This window comes from Panulirus ornatus, chromosome 18 (assembly GCF_036320965.1).
Source record: "Panulirus ornatus isolate Po-2019 chromosome 18, ASM3632096v1, whole genome shotgun sequence".
Classification (NCBI taxonomy): Eukaryota; Metazoa; Arthropoda; class Malacostraca; order Decapoda; family Palinuridae; genus Panulirus; species Panulirus ornatus.
The window spans coordinates 51,834,387-51,849,018 of record NC_092241.1 but is presented as its reverse complement, the minus strand read 5'-3'; the positions used below and the strand labels follow the sequence as shown (position 1 = coordinate 51,849,018).

The following is a 14,632-nucleotide window of genomic DNA, read 5'->3' as shown; positions in this document are numbered from 1 at the left end:
TGTTGCAGTTGAGGGTATAATTGGGGTGCATGGGGTATTCAGTTTTATGATTGGAAATGGTGAACAGCTTGTGGCATTGTTTCCTGAAGAAGTACTAGTGATTGGGAATATCTGGCTTAAAAAGAGGGAGGTACACAAGTATATGTATGTGAGTAGGAAAGATGGTCAGCAGGCATTATTGAATTACATATTAATTGATGGTCATGTAAAAGAGAGACTTGGATGTAAATGTGCTGGGGGTGGCCACAGGTGGGATGTCTGGTCACTTTCTTGTGGAGGGGAGGATAAAGATTTGTAAAGATGTTCAGAAAGGAGAAAACAGTGTTGGTGAGAAGAGAATGGTGAGAGTAAGCTTGGAAAAGAGACTTGTGTGAAGAAGTACCAGGAGAGATTGAGTGTAGAATGGCAAAAGGGGAGAGTAGATGAAGCAAGGTGAGTGGGTGAGGAATGGGAGGTGTTCAGGGACACAGTTCTGACGTGCAAGAGATGCATGTGGCATGCAAAAGGTGAGCAGATTAGAAAGGGTAATAAATGATGGGATGATGAAGTATAGTTGCTAGTGGAAGTGAAAAGAGAGGCATTTGGGCAGTACTTTCGTGGAAGGAGTATAAGTGATTGGGGATGTACAAAATAGAAAGGTTAAGAGGAAGATGCATGGATTGAAAAAAAGGGCAAATGAGAGTTGGGGTGAGCAATTATCAGTAAACTTTGGGGAGAATAAGATGTTTTGGAAGGAGGTAAATAATATGCAAAAAACAAGAAAACAAGTAGGAACATTAGTGAAGGAGGCAAAAGAAGGGGGAGTGGTAACAAGTTGTGATGAAGTTAAGAGGAGATGTAGTGGGTATTTACAAGGATTGTTAAATCTGTTTGGTGATAGAGTCATAGATGTAGGGTGTTTAGGTTGGGATGGTATGCAAAGTAAGAGTTGTGGAGAGTGGTTTGGTGATGTGACAAGGTGTTGTGAAATCCTTGTGTTAGGTGAAATATGGCAAGGTGAATGGAGTGAATAGCATTGCAGTTCAGTTTGTTAAGAAAGAGGGAGATCGTGTTGTTGATTGGTTTGGTTGGTAAGGATTTTCAGTGTAGGCTGTACCCTACATACAACTTATGCAACTTACCTGCATCCATACATATGTAACAACTGGAAAAAATATATAGATAAAAAAAAAATGACATATGAAAGAAAGAATCTTATAAAAGGTGAAAACAAACTACAGAATCATATTATAAAGCTGGTTGATAAAAAGCGAGATGATCATGATAGAAATTGAGTGGGATAAAAGAATGCTGTACAGGTGTACGAATTCTACATGCTATGCTGACATGTGTTTGACATGTTCATTTTGAGATCCAACCGGTGAGTTGGAATGGAACTTGGACGTATATTAGGGAGGTAGTGTATTTATGGATCATGGCGAGGTGCCTGAGGATTGATGGAATGCATGTATACCACAGTTGTATAAAGGCAAAGGGGATAAAGGTGAATGTTCAAGTGTTGAGTGTACCTCGTAAGTTGTATGAGAGGGTGAAGGCATGTACAGAGCATCAGATTGAGGAGGAACATTATGGTGTGAGAAGTGGTAGAGTATATGTGGATCAGGTGTTTGCTATAGAGAATGTGTGTGAGAAATATTTAGAGGAACAGAAGGATTTGTCTGTGGCATTTATGGACCATTTGTGGTATATGGAAAATAACTTGCTTTCAGTGGGCATAACCAGGACATATGAAGTGGTCAAGGTAAATCATGGAACAATTGATATGGCTTGGCTGTAGATGGTAAGCTATGTTCATGATGCATTATCCCTAAGAGCTAGAGAGTAGATTTGTGCAAAGGGGGCTGTAGTTCATCTGTTCTTAATGTTACCTGGAAAAGGCGAGAGAATTTAAGTATGTAGGAGCTGTCTTGGGTAAGTTAGGTGATAGGAAAGGAGAGAGCTTTACAGGGTAGAAAAGTCATTGTTCCATAATAGAACAATGGATGGTGGAGGTATAATGTATGGAAGCGAAGTGAGGATTAACGGACAGCATAGTCTTCCCAACCTTGACCTATGCAGCTGAAACATGGACATGGAATGAGTCACACAGGTCAAAAATCCAGTCTGTGAAATAAACTGTTTGAGAAGGTGCATTTGGTGTGACTGGATGGAATGGAGAAAGTAATGAAGGGGTGTATGGAAGATGTGGTATGGCAAGGAATGCAAATGGAATGAATTGTGGAGTGTTAGAGTGGGTGAAACACAGTACTTTGAGGTGGCTTGGGCATATGGAAAGAATGCAAGACTGGGAGTTTACAAAGAGAGTGTATGATAGTACAGTTAAAGGGGTTGGTGTGAGAGGAAGACTTAAAATGGGCAAATAGGATGGAAGAATATTGGAGGGAGAGAAATGGTGGAAGAATGCTTAGAATGGTGTTTGCGAGGGAGGCATGAATGGACCAGAATAAGTGGAGACTCTTTTGCCATGGCCACCCCTTGATGGGAGCTCAGTTACCGGAGGGAACGGGCATCTGAGACATAAGTAGATAGACAGTAACTGAGAACAAATGTGGGTTGAGTGATACCAGTTTTTATCATGGCAGATCAGATTGGAAAAAGATTACTGAAGTTTTTCTAAACACAAATTGGAATGGGATCATAAGAGACAATAACCATGTGACGAACGAAAACATACAGTGAGAGAAATATTTTGTTTTATTCATAATTATCCCAGGACCTGAGAAATATGCTGGATATTGGTTCCAACAATGTTGTATGGTTGCGAGGCGTGGGCTATGGATAGAGTTGTGCGCAGGAGGATGGATGTGCTGGAAATGAGATGTTTGAGGACAATGTGTGGTGTGAGGTGGTTTGATCGAGTAAGTAACGTAAGGGTAAGAGAGATGTGTGGAAATAAAAAGAGCGTGGTTGAGAGAGCAGAAGAGGGTGTTTTGAAATGGTTTGGGCACATGGAGAGAATGAGTGAGGAAAGATTGACCAAGAGGATATATGTGTCGGAGGTGGAGGGAACGAGGAGAAGAGGGAGACCAAATTGGAGGTGGAAAGATGGAGTGAAAAAGATTTTGTGTGATCGGGACCTGAACATGCAGGAGGGTGAAAGGAGGGCAAGGAATAGAGTGAATTGGAGCGATGTGGTATACCGGGGTTGACGTGCTGTCAGTGGATTGAATCAAGGCATGTGAAGCGTCTCGGGTAAACCATGGAAAGCTGTGTAGGTATGTATATTTGCGTGTGTGGACGTATGTATATATATGTGTATGGGGGGGTTGGGCCATTTCTTTCGTCTGTTTCCTTGCGCTACCTCGCAAACGCGGGAGACAGTGACAAAGTATAATAAAAAAAATAATAAATAATGACTCATGGTGAGGTGCCTGAGGATTGGCGGAATGCGTGCATAGTGCCATTGTACAAAGGCAAAGGGGATAAGAGTGAGTGCTCAAATTACAGAGGTATAAGTTTGTTGAGTATTCCTGGTAAATTATATGGGAGGGTATTGATTGAGAGGGTGAAGGCATGTACAGAGCATCAGATTGGGGAAGAGCAGTGTGGTTTCAGAAGTGGTAGAGGATGTGTGGATCAGGTGTTTGCTTTGAAGAATGTATGTGAGAAATACTTAGAAAAGCAAATGGATTTGTATGTAGCATTTATGGATCTGGAGAAGGCATATGATAGAGTTGATAGAGATGCTCTGTGGAAGGTATTAAGAATATATGGTGTGGGAGGCAAGTTGTTAGAAGCAGTGAAAAGTTTTTATCGAGGATGTAAGGCATGTGTACGTGTAGGAAGAGAGGAAAGTGATTGGTTCTCAGCGAATGTAGGTTTGCGGCAGGGGTGTGTGATGTCTCCATGGTTGTTTAATTTGTTTATGGATGGGGTTGTTAGGGAGGTGAATGCAAGAGTTTTGGAAAGAGGGGCAAGTATGAAGTCTGTTGTGGATGAGAGAGCTTGGGAAGTGAGTCAGTTGTTGTTCGCTGATGATACAGAGCTGGTGGCTGATTCATGTGAGAAACTGCAGAAGCTGGTGACTGAGTTTGGTAAAGTGTGTGAAAGAAGAAAGTTAAGAGTAAATGTGAATAAGAGCAAGGTTATTAGGTACAGTAGGGTTGAGGTCAAGTCAATTGGGAGGTAAGTTTGAATGGAGAAAAACTGGAGGAAGTGAAGTGTTTTAGATATCTGGGAGTGGATCTGTCAGCGGATGGAACCATGGAAGCGGAAGTGGATCATAGGGTGGGGGAGGGGGCGAAAATCCTGGGAGCCTTGAAGAATGTGTGGAAGTCGAGAACATTATCTCGGAAAGCAAAAATGGTTATGTGTGAAGGAATAGTGGTTCCAACAATGTTGTATGGTTGCGAGGCATGGGCTATGGATAGAGTTGTGCGCAGGAGGATGGATGTGCTGGAAATGAGATGTTTGAGGACAATGTGTGGTGTGAGGTGGTTTGATCGAGTAAGTAACGTAAGGGTAAGAGAGATGTGTGGAAATAAAAAGATCGTGGTTGAGAGAGCAGAAGAGGGTGTTTTGAAATGGTTTGGGCACATGGAGAGAATGAGTGAGGAAAGATTGACCAAGAGGATATATGTGTCGGAGGTGGAGGGAACGAGGAGAAGTGGGAGACCAAATTGGAGGTGGAAAGATGGAGTGAAAAAGATTTTGTGTGATCGGGGCCTGAACATGCAGGAGGGTGAAAGGAGGGCAAGGAATAGAGTGAATTGGATCGATGTGGTATACCAGGGTTGACGTGCTGTTAGTGGATTGAATCAGGGCATGTGAAGCGTCTGGGGTAAACCATGGAAAGCTGTGTAGGTATGTATATTTGTGTGTGTGGACGTATGTATATACATGTGTATGGGGGTGGGTTGGGCCATTTCTTTCGTCTGTTTCCTTGCGCTACCTCGCAAACGCGGGAGACAGCGACAAAAAAAAAAATATATAATCAAAGGGATTAATTATCTCTGAGGATATTTTGCCCCTGGACCAGATGGAATAATTGTCATATTCCTTGAAAATACAAAAACAGCAGTAGCAAAATCAGTGATTCTATTATTGAGGGAATGTCTGATGAAAGCAAAATTGCACACATTCAAAGATTGGCATATGTAACATCACTTCACAAAGGAGGACCCAATCTAATACTTAAGCAAAACAGACTAGTTATCTTGACTTTGAATTTAGTGAAAGTCTTTGAAGGAGTGGTTAAAGGACACATATAAACCATATAATCAAGAGCAGCTGGATAAATGAAGGCCATCATAAATTTTTGCCAGAAAAAGTATGCACTCCCAAATATTTGCTCATTACAATGACACAAATGAAAGTTTAATCGAAGGAAAAGTAATGGACTCTGTTTTCATAAATTTTCAAAAGGATTTGACAAATAAACTCAATTTTTTGGAGAGAAAGTAGCTTAACAAAACATTGAGGGTAAGATTCAACTTTATATCCCAGAAAGGAGAATAGAAAGATATAATGTATGTGGAGCAACAAATTGAAGATATAAAAGAAAATTTTTTAACCTGAAAGCTCAGCAAGAAAGCTACAGGATTATTAAGTGTTCAAGAATACCATGTAACTTACCTAAAGTAAATCAGACAAAAATATAAAACATCCTAACCAGGAAACTAGAAGAGCTGTACAGTTTACTTCCTGGAGAAATTAGAAACATGCATGGAGCTACGAGAGGAACATTTAAAAGAATACTTGACATGTGGTTGAAATGAATCTCAGATGAACCAAGAACAGATGTTAATGTAATACTGTGGTCACTAAAGATGTGCAGAGTGCTTTGCACTAGCCCTGCCTATATTGCTAATCTTGTGGGTACTTGCAAGTAGGTAAGTCCTCTTCCTCCTCCTCCTCCATATATCAGCAGCTTATATCAGCATGTGCCTTTTATTTTCACTTTGTGGTAATTCATCAGTTGTAGGTAATTATTAAGAGTTTGTATATCTGTGGCCTGGTGAGCAGGTGATCAGCTGGAAAAGGCAAGGCTTCCATGCTTTGCTTTCTTTATTTATTTTTCCATCAAACTTTTGTGTTGATGTTTTCATTACACATTTTAGAGTGAGGAACAAGTTAAAGAAAAACTTTTCAAAGTTTTAGATGATGTAGGTATACCAGTTTCAAAAAGTGATAGTTTTCCTCCTATTTTTTTAGGAGAGGGTAATTGTGGATGTTGTTCAGCGAGAAATAGAAATTGAAGGAGGTTGCAAGTTCAAGGGAATCTATGGCTATCATGGACTTCCTCAAAGATGTTGGTTGAGTGACAGTCAAAGGATTGTGTTTTCCACTATCAAGTTTGATAACATAGTATCTTATGTTGTCAATATTGGTAAGTTCTTATATTCAGCATATCTCTTCTTATATTGAAAATAGACTTTATTTGCAGTGTTCCTTCACCTCCTCACCCACCTTATGACTCTCTTGTGCTTCCATTGTTCCACTTGCTGCCATGTCCACCCCCAGGTATCTGAAACACTTCACTTCCTCCATATTTTCTCCTTTTAAACTTACACCACAACTAAACTGTCCCTACACCCTACTAAATATAATAACCTTACTTTTAATCACATTTACTCACAACTTGCTTCCTTTCATAAGCATATACATAAACTCCCTTAGGGTAGGAGAGATAGAATTCTACCTCCATATTCCCTGTTTGTCATAGAAGGTGACTAAAAGGGGCAGGAGCTGGAGGACTAAAGACCCCTTTCTTGAATTTCTGTTTCTAAAAGAGGGAGCAGAAGGAGCAGTCAGGGAGTGCTCATCCTTCTTGAGGGCTTAGGCTAGGTTGTCTGAATTTGTGTGGGTGTAACCAAGATGGAAAGAGAGAAGAGATAGGTATTAGGCTGGGGTGTCTAAATTTGTGTGGATGTAACCAAAATGAGAAAAGAGGAGATGTAGGTAATATGTTGGAGGAAAGAAACCTGAATGTTCTGGCTCTGAGTGAAACAAAACTCAAGGGTAAAGGGGAAGTTTAGTTTTGAAATGTCTTAGGAGTAAAGTCAGTGGTTGGGGAAAGATAAGAGCTGAGGAAGGAGTAGCACTACCCATGAAACAAGACTTTTGGGAGTATGTGATAGAGGATAAATAAGTAAATTCCAGGCTGATGTGGGTAGAACTGAAAGTAGATGGTATAAGATGGGTGATTTTATTAGAGCTTATGCTCCTGGCCTTGAGAAGAAAGATCCTGAGAGGCATGGGTTTTGGGAGCAGTTGAGTGAGTGTGTCACCAATTTTGATATGAGAAATCAGGTTTTAGTGATTGGTGATTTAAATGCAAGGGTAAGTAATGCGACAGTTGAGGGTATAATTGGAGCACATGAGGTATTCATTGTTATGAATGGATATGGTAAACAGCTTGTGGAGTTTGTGCTATAAAACGACAGGTGATTGGAAATACTTGGTTGGGTTTAAAAAGAGGGATATACGTTAGTATACATGTGTGAGTGGGAGAGATGGACAGTGGGCATTATTGGATTACGTGTTGTTGAAAGGCTTGTAAAAGGGAGACTTTTGGACGTAAATGTGCTGACACATATATCTCATTTGTCAACCTTTCATCACAGATTCTTTCCATATGTCCAAACCATTTCTACACACCCTCTTTAGGTCTTTCAACCACTCACTTTTTATTTTTACACCTCTCTCTTCCCCTTTCATTACTTATGTGATCAGACCATCTCGCACTACATATTTCCTTAGGCATTTCATTTTCAACACATCCACCGTTGTCCTCACATCCTAAACTATAATGCGTGCCTTGCATCTAAATAATGTTGTTGGAACTACAATACCTTTAAACATACCCATTTTTGCCCTCCCAGATGACAACCTCTCTTTCTAGTCATTCTTTAGTGCTCCCAGAACCTTTACCCTCCTCACTCTGCCATGTTTCCATTTGCTACCATTTCCACTGCCAGGTATCCATAATGCTTTGATTCCTCCAATTTTCTCCTATTCAAACTAACCCCCCCTACTAACCTGTCTCTCAACCCTGTTACACCTAATAACCTTACTTTTACTCACATGTACTCTCAACTTCCTCCTATCACACACTTCCAAACTAAGTCACCATTTCCTTCACTTTCTCACTTGAATCTGCCTCTAGTTCCGTATCATTAGTAAACAACAACTGACTCACTTTCCAATTCCCCTCATCCCTTGCAGACTGCATACTTGTCCCTCTCTTCAAGACTTTTGCATTTACTTCCATCACCACCATGGAGACATCACACACCCCATGCCACATACCAGCTTCACTTAGAACCACTCACTCTACTCTCTTCCTTCTCACACACATACTTTTATACCCTTTAAAAACATTGCATTTAAAAGCTTTTCTTCCACACCAAATATTCTTAGGACCTTTTAAGGCCTTCCACGAGGTATCCCTGTCAACCCAATCATATGCTTTCTCCACATCCATAAATGCCACTTACATTTCCTTGTTTCTATAAGTATTTCTCACACACATTCTTTGAAGCAAACGCTAATCCACACATCATCTGCCACTTCTGAAACCACAGTTTCTCCCCAGTCTGATGCTCAGTACATGACCTCACACTCTCAGTCACTACTCTCTGGTACAACTTACCAGTTACATTCAACAAGTTTATATGTCTTTAGTTTAAACACTTAGCTTTATCCCACTTGACTTTATAGTGTCACTATTTGTGCATTCTGCCAGTCCTCAGGAACCTCACAATGATTCATCCATACATCGAAAATCCTAACTAACCCATCTACAACACAGTCACCCCCTTAATAAATTCATATGCAATACCATCCACTCTAGTCGTCTTACCACATTTCATTTTATGTAAGGCCTTCACCACCACATCTCTCTTCATTACACATCTGTCCATGACTCTCTCACTTCACATAACACCCCGACCCGAACACCCAACATCTGCAACCCTATCATCAAGCATATTCAGCATTCCTTCATAGTACTCACTTCATCTCACTTCGTCACTACCTGTTACCACTTTACAATTTGCCCCTTTTCCATGTTCCCATTTGTTCTCTTGTTTTTTGTTTTTCATACAACATTTACTTCCTTCCGAAATATCTCATTAGCTTTGTAGATACGTTGAATGTATATCTTATATAATGATTATACTTTTTCCTTAGAGTCTGGTACAATCTTGGAGTTGTCTAATTTGGGAAGTCATCAAGTCCTTGATGTGCATGACAACTGGGTTCTATTGGACATGTCATACATCTGCCAGCCCAGTCTGATCATGCTTGGATATGTTCCTGAGCAGGGCCAAGAGATCAAGTTCAAGCCAAAGAAGGTATGACTTTTTCAGTCAGTTTTCAGCCCAAAAAGTTGATTTTATGTTTGCAATTGGAAAAGAATGTAGTGATATTAAAAGCATACCTATCTTCAGTCTGAATTTCTCCCTTCGACTGTATTTGGTTATATCTTGTTTAATCTTTATATCTGTTTCACCACATTCTTATATTTTCTAATGTCAGACTTTCTTCTTCTTCCACTTTAGCTAGGTAGCAGCAGTCCAGGTAAACAATGGCTTCATTTGCACAAATCCTGTCTGTTTTAATGCACAGAAACTATCTACGGTTACTTAGATGTTTTCACAATTTAATCTTTGTACTCTTGATTGTATAAAGTAGATACATTCCTGAGATTGTCAGCTATTTACCGTTATCTTGACAGAGTTTGATGGAATTTTAGCAAAATCTTTTAACATACAGAATAATCCTCCATGTTTGGATTAATTTATGGAGGCCTTAACCCATTAACTCATCACATAGCTTTCCTGTCCATTCATCTGAATCTCAGTTTTTCATATTGTTAAAAACTGTATTTAACCTTTCAATTTCAAAGATTACTTTCGTTCTGTTTTAGCACAGGGCACTAAAAAGTGCAGTAGTATGGCTTGAGTGTCAAGTGAGTTTCCACTGCTTGTGTTTTATTGTATATTTTACCCTCTGAAAAGTTTTTTTTTATTAGTATTGTTTTACTATACATAACAAATTTTATCTTATTATGGTCAGTATGGTTCAGCGATCATTTTTTTCTGCAGTAAAAGTATAAAAGTCTGTAGAATTACCAGCCTCACCTGCCAAATATGGTGTTGTCAAAGTCAGCTGGGTGCTGGCAATGCTGCTTCTTCTGTTCTAGTAGGGTAAGATTGGAATTGTGAAGTATGCATGGGTATATGTATATTCATCTGTGAATGTGAATATTATGCAAGGTAAGGATGAAAAACAGCATTTCTGAAGAAATTTGAATGACTGCTTGAATAGGTTTCAGAGGGAAAAGAAGGTGGGATATGATGACATTGGTGAGAGAGTTGTTTAATGGGGAGTGCCTGGAGTTAATGAGACTTGAAATATTCTTGTGGATGTCTGTGCTGAGAGAGATTAATTCCTTGTAAATGCATTTTTTTTTTTTAAATAAAAGATGATTCACAGATGTACACAGATGAGAAATGATGGAAGAGGAGAAAAGGATTTGACTGATTATGAAAGGTTGTGAAATGTTTTGCTGGATGCTAGAATTGTTTGAGGATTTTGTGAAGATTCTGACAATTTTGCACTTCTTATTGAGATGAGAATCAGGATGAATTGGATGTATGGCATGAGGAAGAATGGAAAAGAAGTGTTGGCAAGGGAGAAGATGAATCAGAACAAATGGAATGAGTGCAGTAAATGTAGGGATGCAGTCACATTTGAGCGAGGTGTTAAAAGTTGGAGAATAAGTAGTTTGATAGAAGGTCATTAGACATAAGAATTAAAGTGGACATGCATGGTGAATGGATGAGATTAGAAATACTATGAAAGAAAAGGAAATGGCATGTGGTTGATAGATCAAAAGGAATGTATCAGCAGAAGTTCAGCAAAGGTGGAGGGGAGAATATAGGATATGTAAGCACTGTGCTAGTGGAAAGCAAAGAAAGAGTAGATGAAGATTTTTGAAGATAGTAAAAAAAAAATCCTAAGGAAAATAAGAAATTGTACCGGGAGGAGGTGAAAAAGGAAAGAGATGGATGTAAGGGGGAAGTGTAAATTTGGGAGCTAAGGAAGGGGAGTTACTAAATTAAAAGAAGGAAGTGAAGGGAAGATGGAAAGAGTATTTTAAAGAACTGATGAATGAGGGAGAAGGTGAGGCAGCAGTTGTTTCAAGCATGGGCACTGAGGACGGAAGGAAAATGATGCAAATGCATAGGCCTATAGCAGGAAGTGTGGTAAAAAGGCTGATAATGAGGTTGAAGGTAGGAAAGGCACCTAGAGTGGATGGGATGACAGGAAGGAGGTGGTTGTAAGAGCGGAAACATTAATGTTGGAAGTAAGGAAGGGGAATTGTTTAATTAAAAGGATCAGTGAAAGGAAAATGGAAAGAGTGTTTTGAAGAAATGATGAATGTGGAAGAAGGTGAGGCAGCAGTTGTTACAAGTATGGGTATAGAAGATGGAGACAATTGCATGAGCCTATTGCTAGATGGGAGGTAAAAAGGTTGATAATGAGGTTGAAGGTAGGAAAGGCACCTTGAGTGGATATGATGACAGTTGAAATGTTGAAGCATGGAGGGAAAAGTGTGATAGAGCAGATGCATTTGATATGTGATCATGGAAGCAGAAGGTTGTCCCTGAGGATTTGATGAAAGCTGTTATTGTTCCTGTATTCACTGGAAAAGATGCTAAGGGTCTATGTAACAATTATTGGGGAGTAAGTTTGTTAATTATAACAGGAAAAGTGTAAGCTAGAGTGTTAATTGATAGTGATAGAAGTGAATGAATGCAGAATAAGTGGGGAGCAAGGGGGTTTTAGGAGAGGTAGAGGATGTGTGGATCAGATTTTCATGCTGAGAATGACAATGGAAGGTTATCTTGCTAAAAGCATGAAGCTATATGCAGCCTTTATGAATCTGGAGAAAGCATGTGTTAGAGTTGGATGGAATGCTGTATGTGATGTGTTAAGAATATATATGGGGTAGGGAGACAACTGTTGGACAATGTGAAAGCTTTCTGTGGAGGAGCAAATGCAGGTGTAAGAGTGGATGGAGAGTTGAGTGAAAGTTTCGGTATACATGTAGGTGTGAGGCGGTGCTGTGTGATGTGACTGTAGCTTTTTAACGATAGAGTGATAAGAGAGATGAATGCAAAACTAGGGAAAAGGGGTGTAGAAATAGAGTGTGACAATGAGGAAAGATGGTTAATGAAAGTCTGTTTCCAGATGATACTCTGTTCTTTGCTGTGAGTGGAGTTGATGAATGTTTTGTGTTTTATGATATGTAGAAGTGTGTGTGATTGAAGAGAAATGTGAGTAAAAGTAAGGTAAGTGTGTTTGGAAGTTAATAGAGGGAAAGTATAGTTTTTGCACAGCCCTGCAGAGTGAGAGAAGAAAGTGTACAAAACTTTGTTGTAGGTATAGGGGCAGAAGGACTCGAAGAGGTAACAGAATTTAAGTATTTGGGAGGTGTCTTTGGTAAGTTTGGTGATATGGAAGGAGAGATAAGGGAGAAAGCAGCACAGGATAGAAGAGTCATTGGGTCCCTTGATGAAATGATGAAGGGAAGAGGTGTAATTATGTAAGTGAAGAAAGGATTATGGGACAGCATAGTCCTCTTGACCCTGACATATGCAGCTGAAACTTGGACATGGAATGAGTCACAGAGGTTAAGAATCCAGGCTGTGGAAAGAGTTATTTTAGAGGAGCATGTGGTTTGAAGAAAGTAATGAGGAGGTGTATGAAAGATTTGATATGACAAGGAATGCAAAGGGAATGAATAATTGTGGAGTAGTAGAATTAGTGAAATGCAATATTGTAAGGAAGCACCAGGAGAGATTGAGTGCTCAATGGAAAAAAGTGAGAGCAAATAACATAAGGGGTGTGGGGGAGGAATGGGATGTATTCAGGGAAGTGGTGATGGCTTGCGCAAAAGATGCCTGTGGCATGAGAAGGGTGGGAGGTGGGCAGACTAGAAAGGGTAGTGAGTGGTGGGATGAAGAAGTAAGATTGTTAGTGAAAGAGAAGAGAGAGGCATTTGGACTATTTTTGCAGGGAAATAGTGCAAATGACTGGAAGATGTACAAAAGAAAGAGGCAAGAGGTCAAGAGAAAGGTGTAAGAGGTGAAAAAGGGGGCAAATGAGAGTTGGGGTGAGAGAGTATCATTAAATTTTTGGGAGAATAAAAAGATGTTTTGGAAGAAGGTAAATAAAGTGCGTAAGACAAGAGAACAAATGCGAACATTGGTGAAAGAGGCTAGTGGGAAGGTAATAACAAGTAGTGGTGAAGTGAGAAGGAGATGGAGTGAGTATTTTGAAGGTTTGTTGAATGTGTTTGATGATAGAGTGGCAGATATAGGGTGTTTTAGTCGAGGTGGTGTGCAAAGTGAGAGGGTCAGAGAGAATGGTTTGGTAAACGTAGAAGAGGTAGTAAAAGCTTTGTAGAAGATGAAAGCCCGCAAGGCAGCTGGTTTGGATGGTATTGCAGTGGAATTTATTAAAATAGGGGGTGACTGTTGTTGACTGGTTGGCGAAAATATTCAGTGTATGTATGGTTCATGGTGAAGTGCCTGAGGATTGACAGAATGCATGCATAGTGCCATTGTATAAAGGCAAAGGGGATAAACTTGAGTGCTCAAATTACAGAGGTATAAGTTTGTTGAGTATTCCTGGGAAATTGTATGGGAGGTTATTGATTGAGAGGGTGAAGGCATGTACAGAGCATCAGATTGGGGAAGAGCAGTGTGGTTTCAGAAGTGGTAGAGGATGTGTGGATCAGGTGCATGCTTTGAAGAATGTAATTGAGAAATACTTAGAAAAGCAGATGGTTTGTGGCAGGGGTGCGTGATGTCTCCATGGTTGTTGAATTTGTTTATGAATGGGGTTGTTAGGGAGGTGAATGCAGGAGTTTTGGAGAGAGGAGCAAGTATGAAATATGTTGTGGATGAGAGAGTGTGGGAAGTGAGTCAGTTGTTGTTTGCTAATGATACAGCGCTGGTGGCTGATTCGAGTTAGAATCTGCAGAAGCTGGTGACTGAGTTTGGTAAAGTGTGTGAAAGAAGAAAGCTGAGAGTGAATGTGAATAAGAGCAAGGTTAATAGGTTCAGTAGGGTTGAGGGACAAGTCAATTGGGAGGTAAGTTTGAATGGGGGAATAACTGGAGGAAGTGAAAAGTTTTAGATAACTGGGAGTGGATTTGGCAGCAGATGGAACCATGGAAGCAGAAGTGAGTCATGGGGTGGGGGAGGGGGGCAAAGGTTCTGGGAGTGTTGAAGAATGTTTGGAAGGTGAGAACGCTATCTCGGAGAGCAAAACTGGGTACATTTGAAGGAATAGCGGGTCCAACAGTTTTATATGGTTGCGAGGCATGGGCTATAGATAGGGTTGTCCGGTGGAGGGAGGATGTGTTGGAAATGAGATGTTTGAGGACAATATGTGGTGTGAGGTTGTTTGATCGAGTAAGTAATGAAATGGTAAAAGAGGTGTGTGGTAGTAAAAAGAGTGTGGTTGAGAGAGCAGTAGAGGGTGTATTGAAATAGTTTGGTCACATGGATAGAATGACTGAGGATAGATTGACAAAGAGGATATATGTGTCAGAGGTGGAGGGAATGAGAAGTGGGAGACCAAATTGGAGGTGGAAGGATGGAGTGAAAAAGAT

The 14,632-nt window shown here is 40.1% G+C and overlaps 1 protein-coding gene across 5 annotated transcripts in view; it reads left to right on the top strand.

The window, feature by feature from the left end:
• The window catches only part of LOC139755090 (acylamino-acid-releasing enzyme-like), a 69,160-nt gene that overhangs the window by 30,709 nt on the left and 23,819 nt on the right, over nt 1-14,632 (top strand). For all 5 annotated transcript variants that reach the window (XM_071673203.1, XM_071673201.1, XM_071673205.1 and 2 more), the window contains exons 9-10: nt 6,154-6,328; nt 9,133-9,296. In XM_071673203.1, the coding sequence (XP_071529304.1) occupies nt 6,154-6,328; nt 9,133-9,296 (339 nt within the window). The remainder of the gene's footprint in view (nt 1-6,153; nt 6,329-9,132; nt 9,297-14,632) is intronic.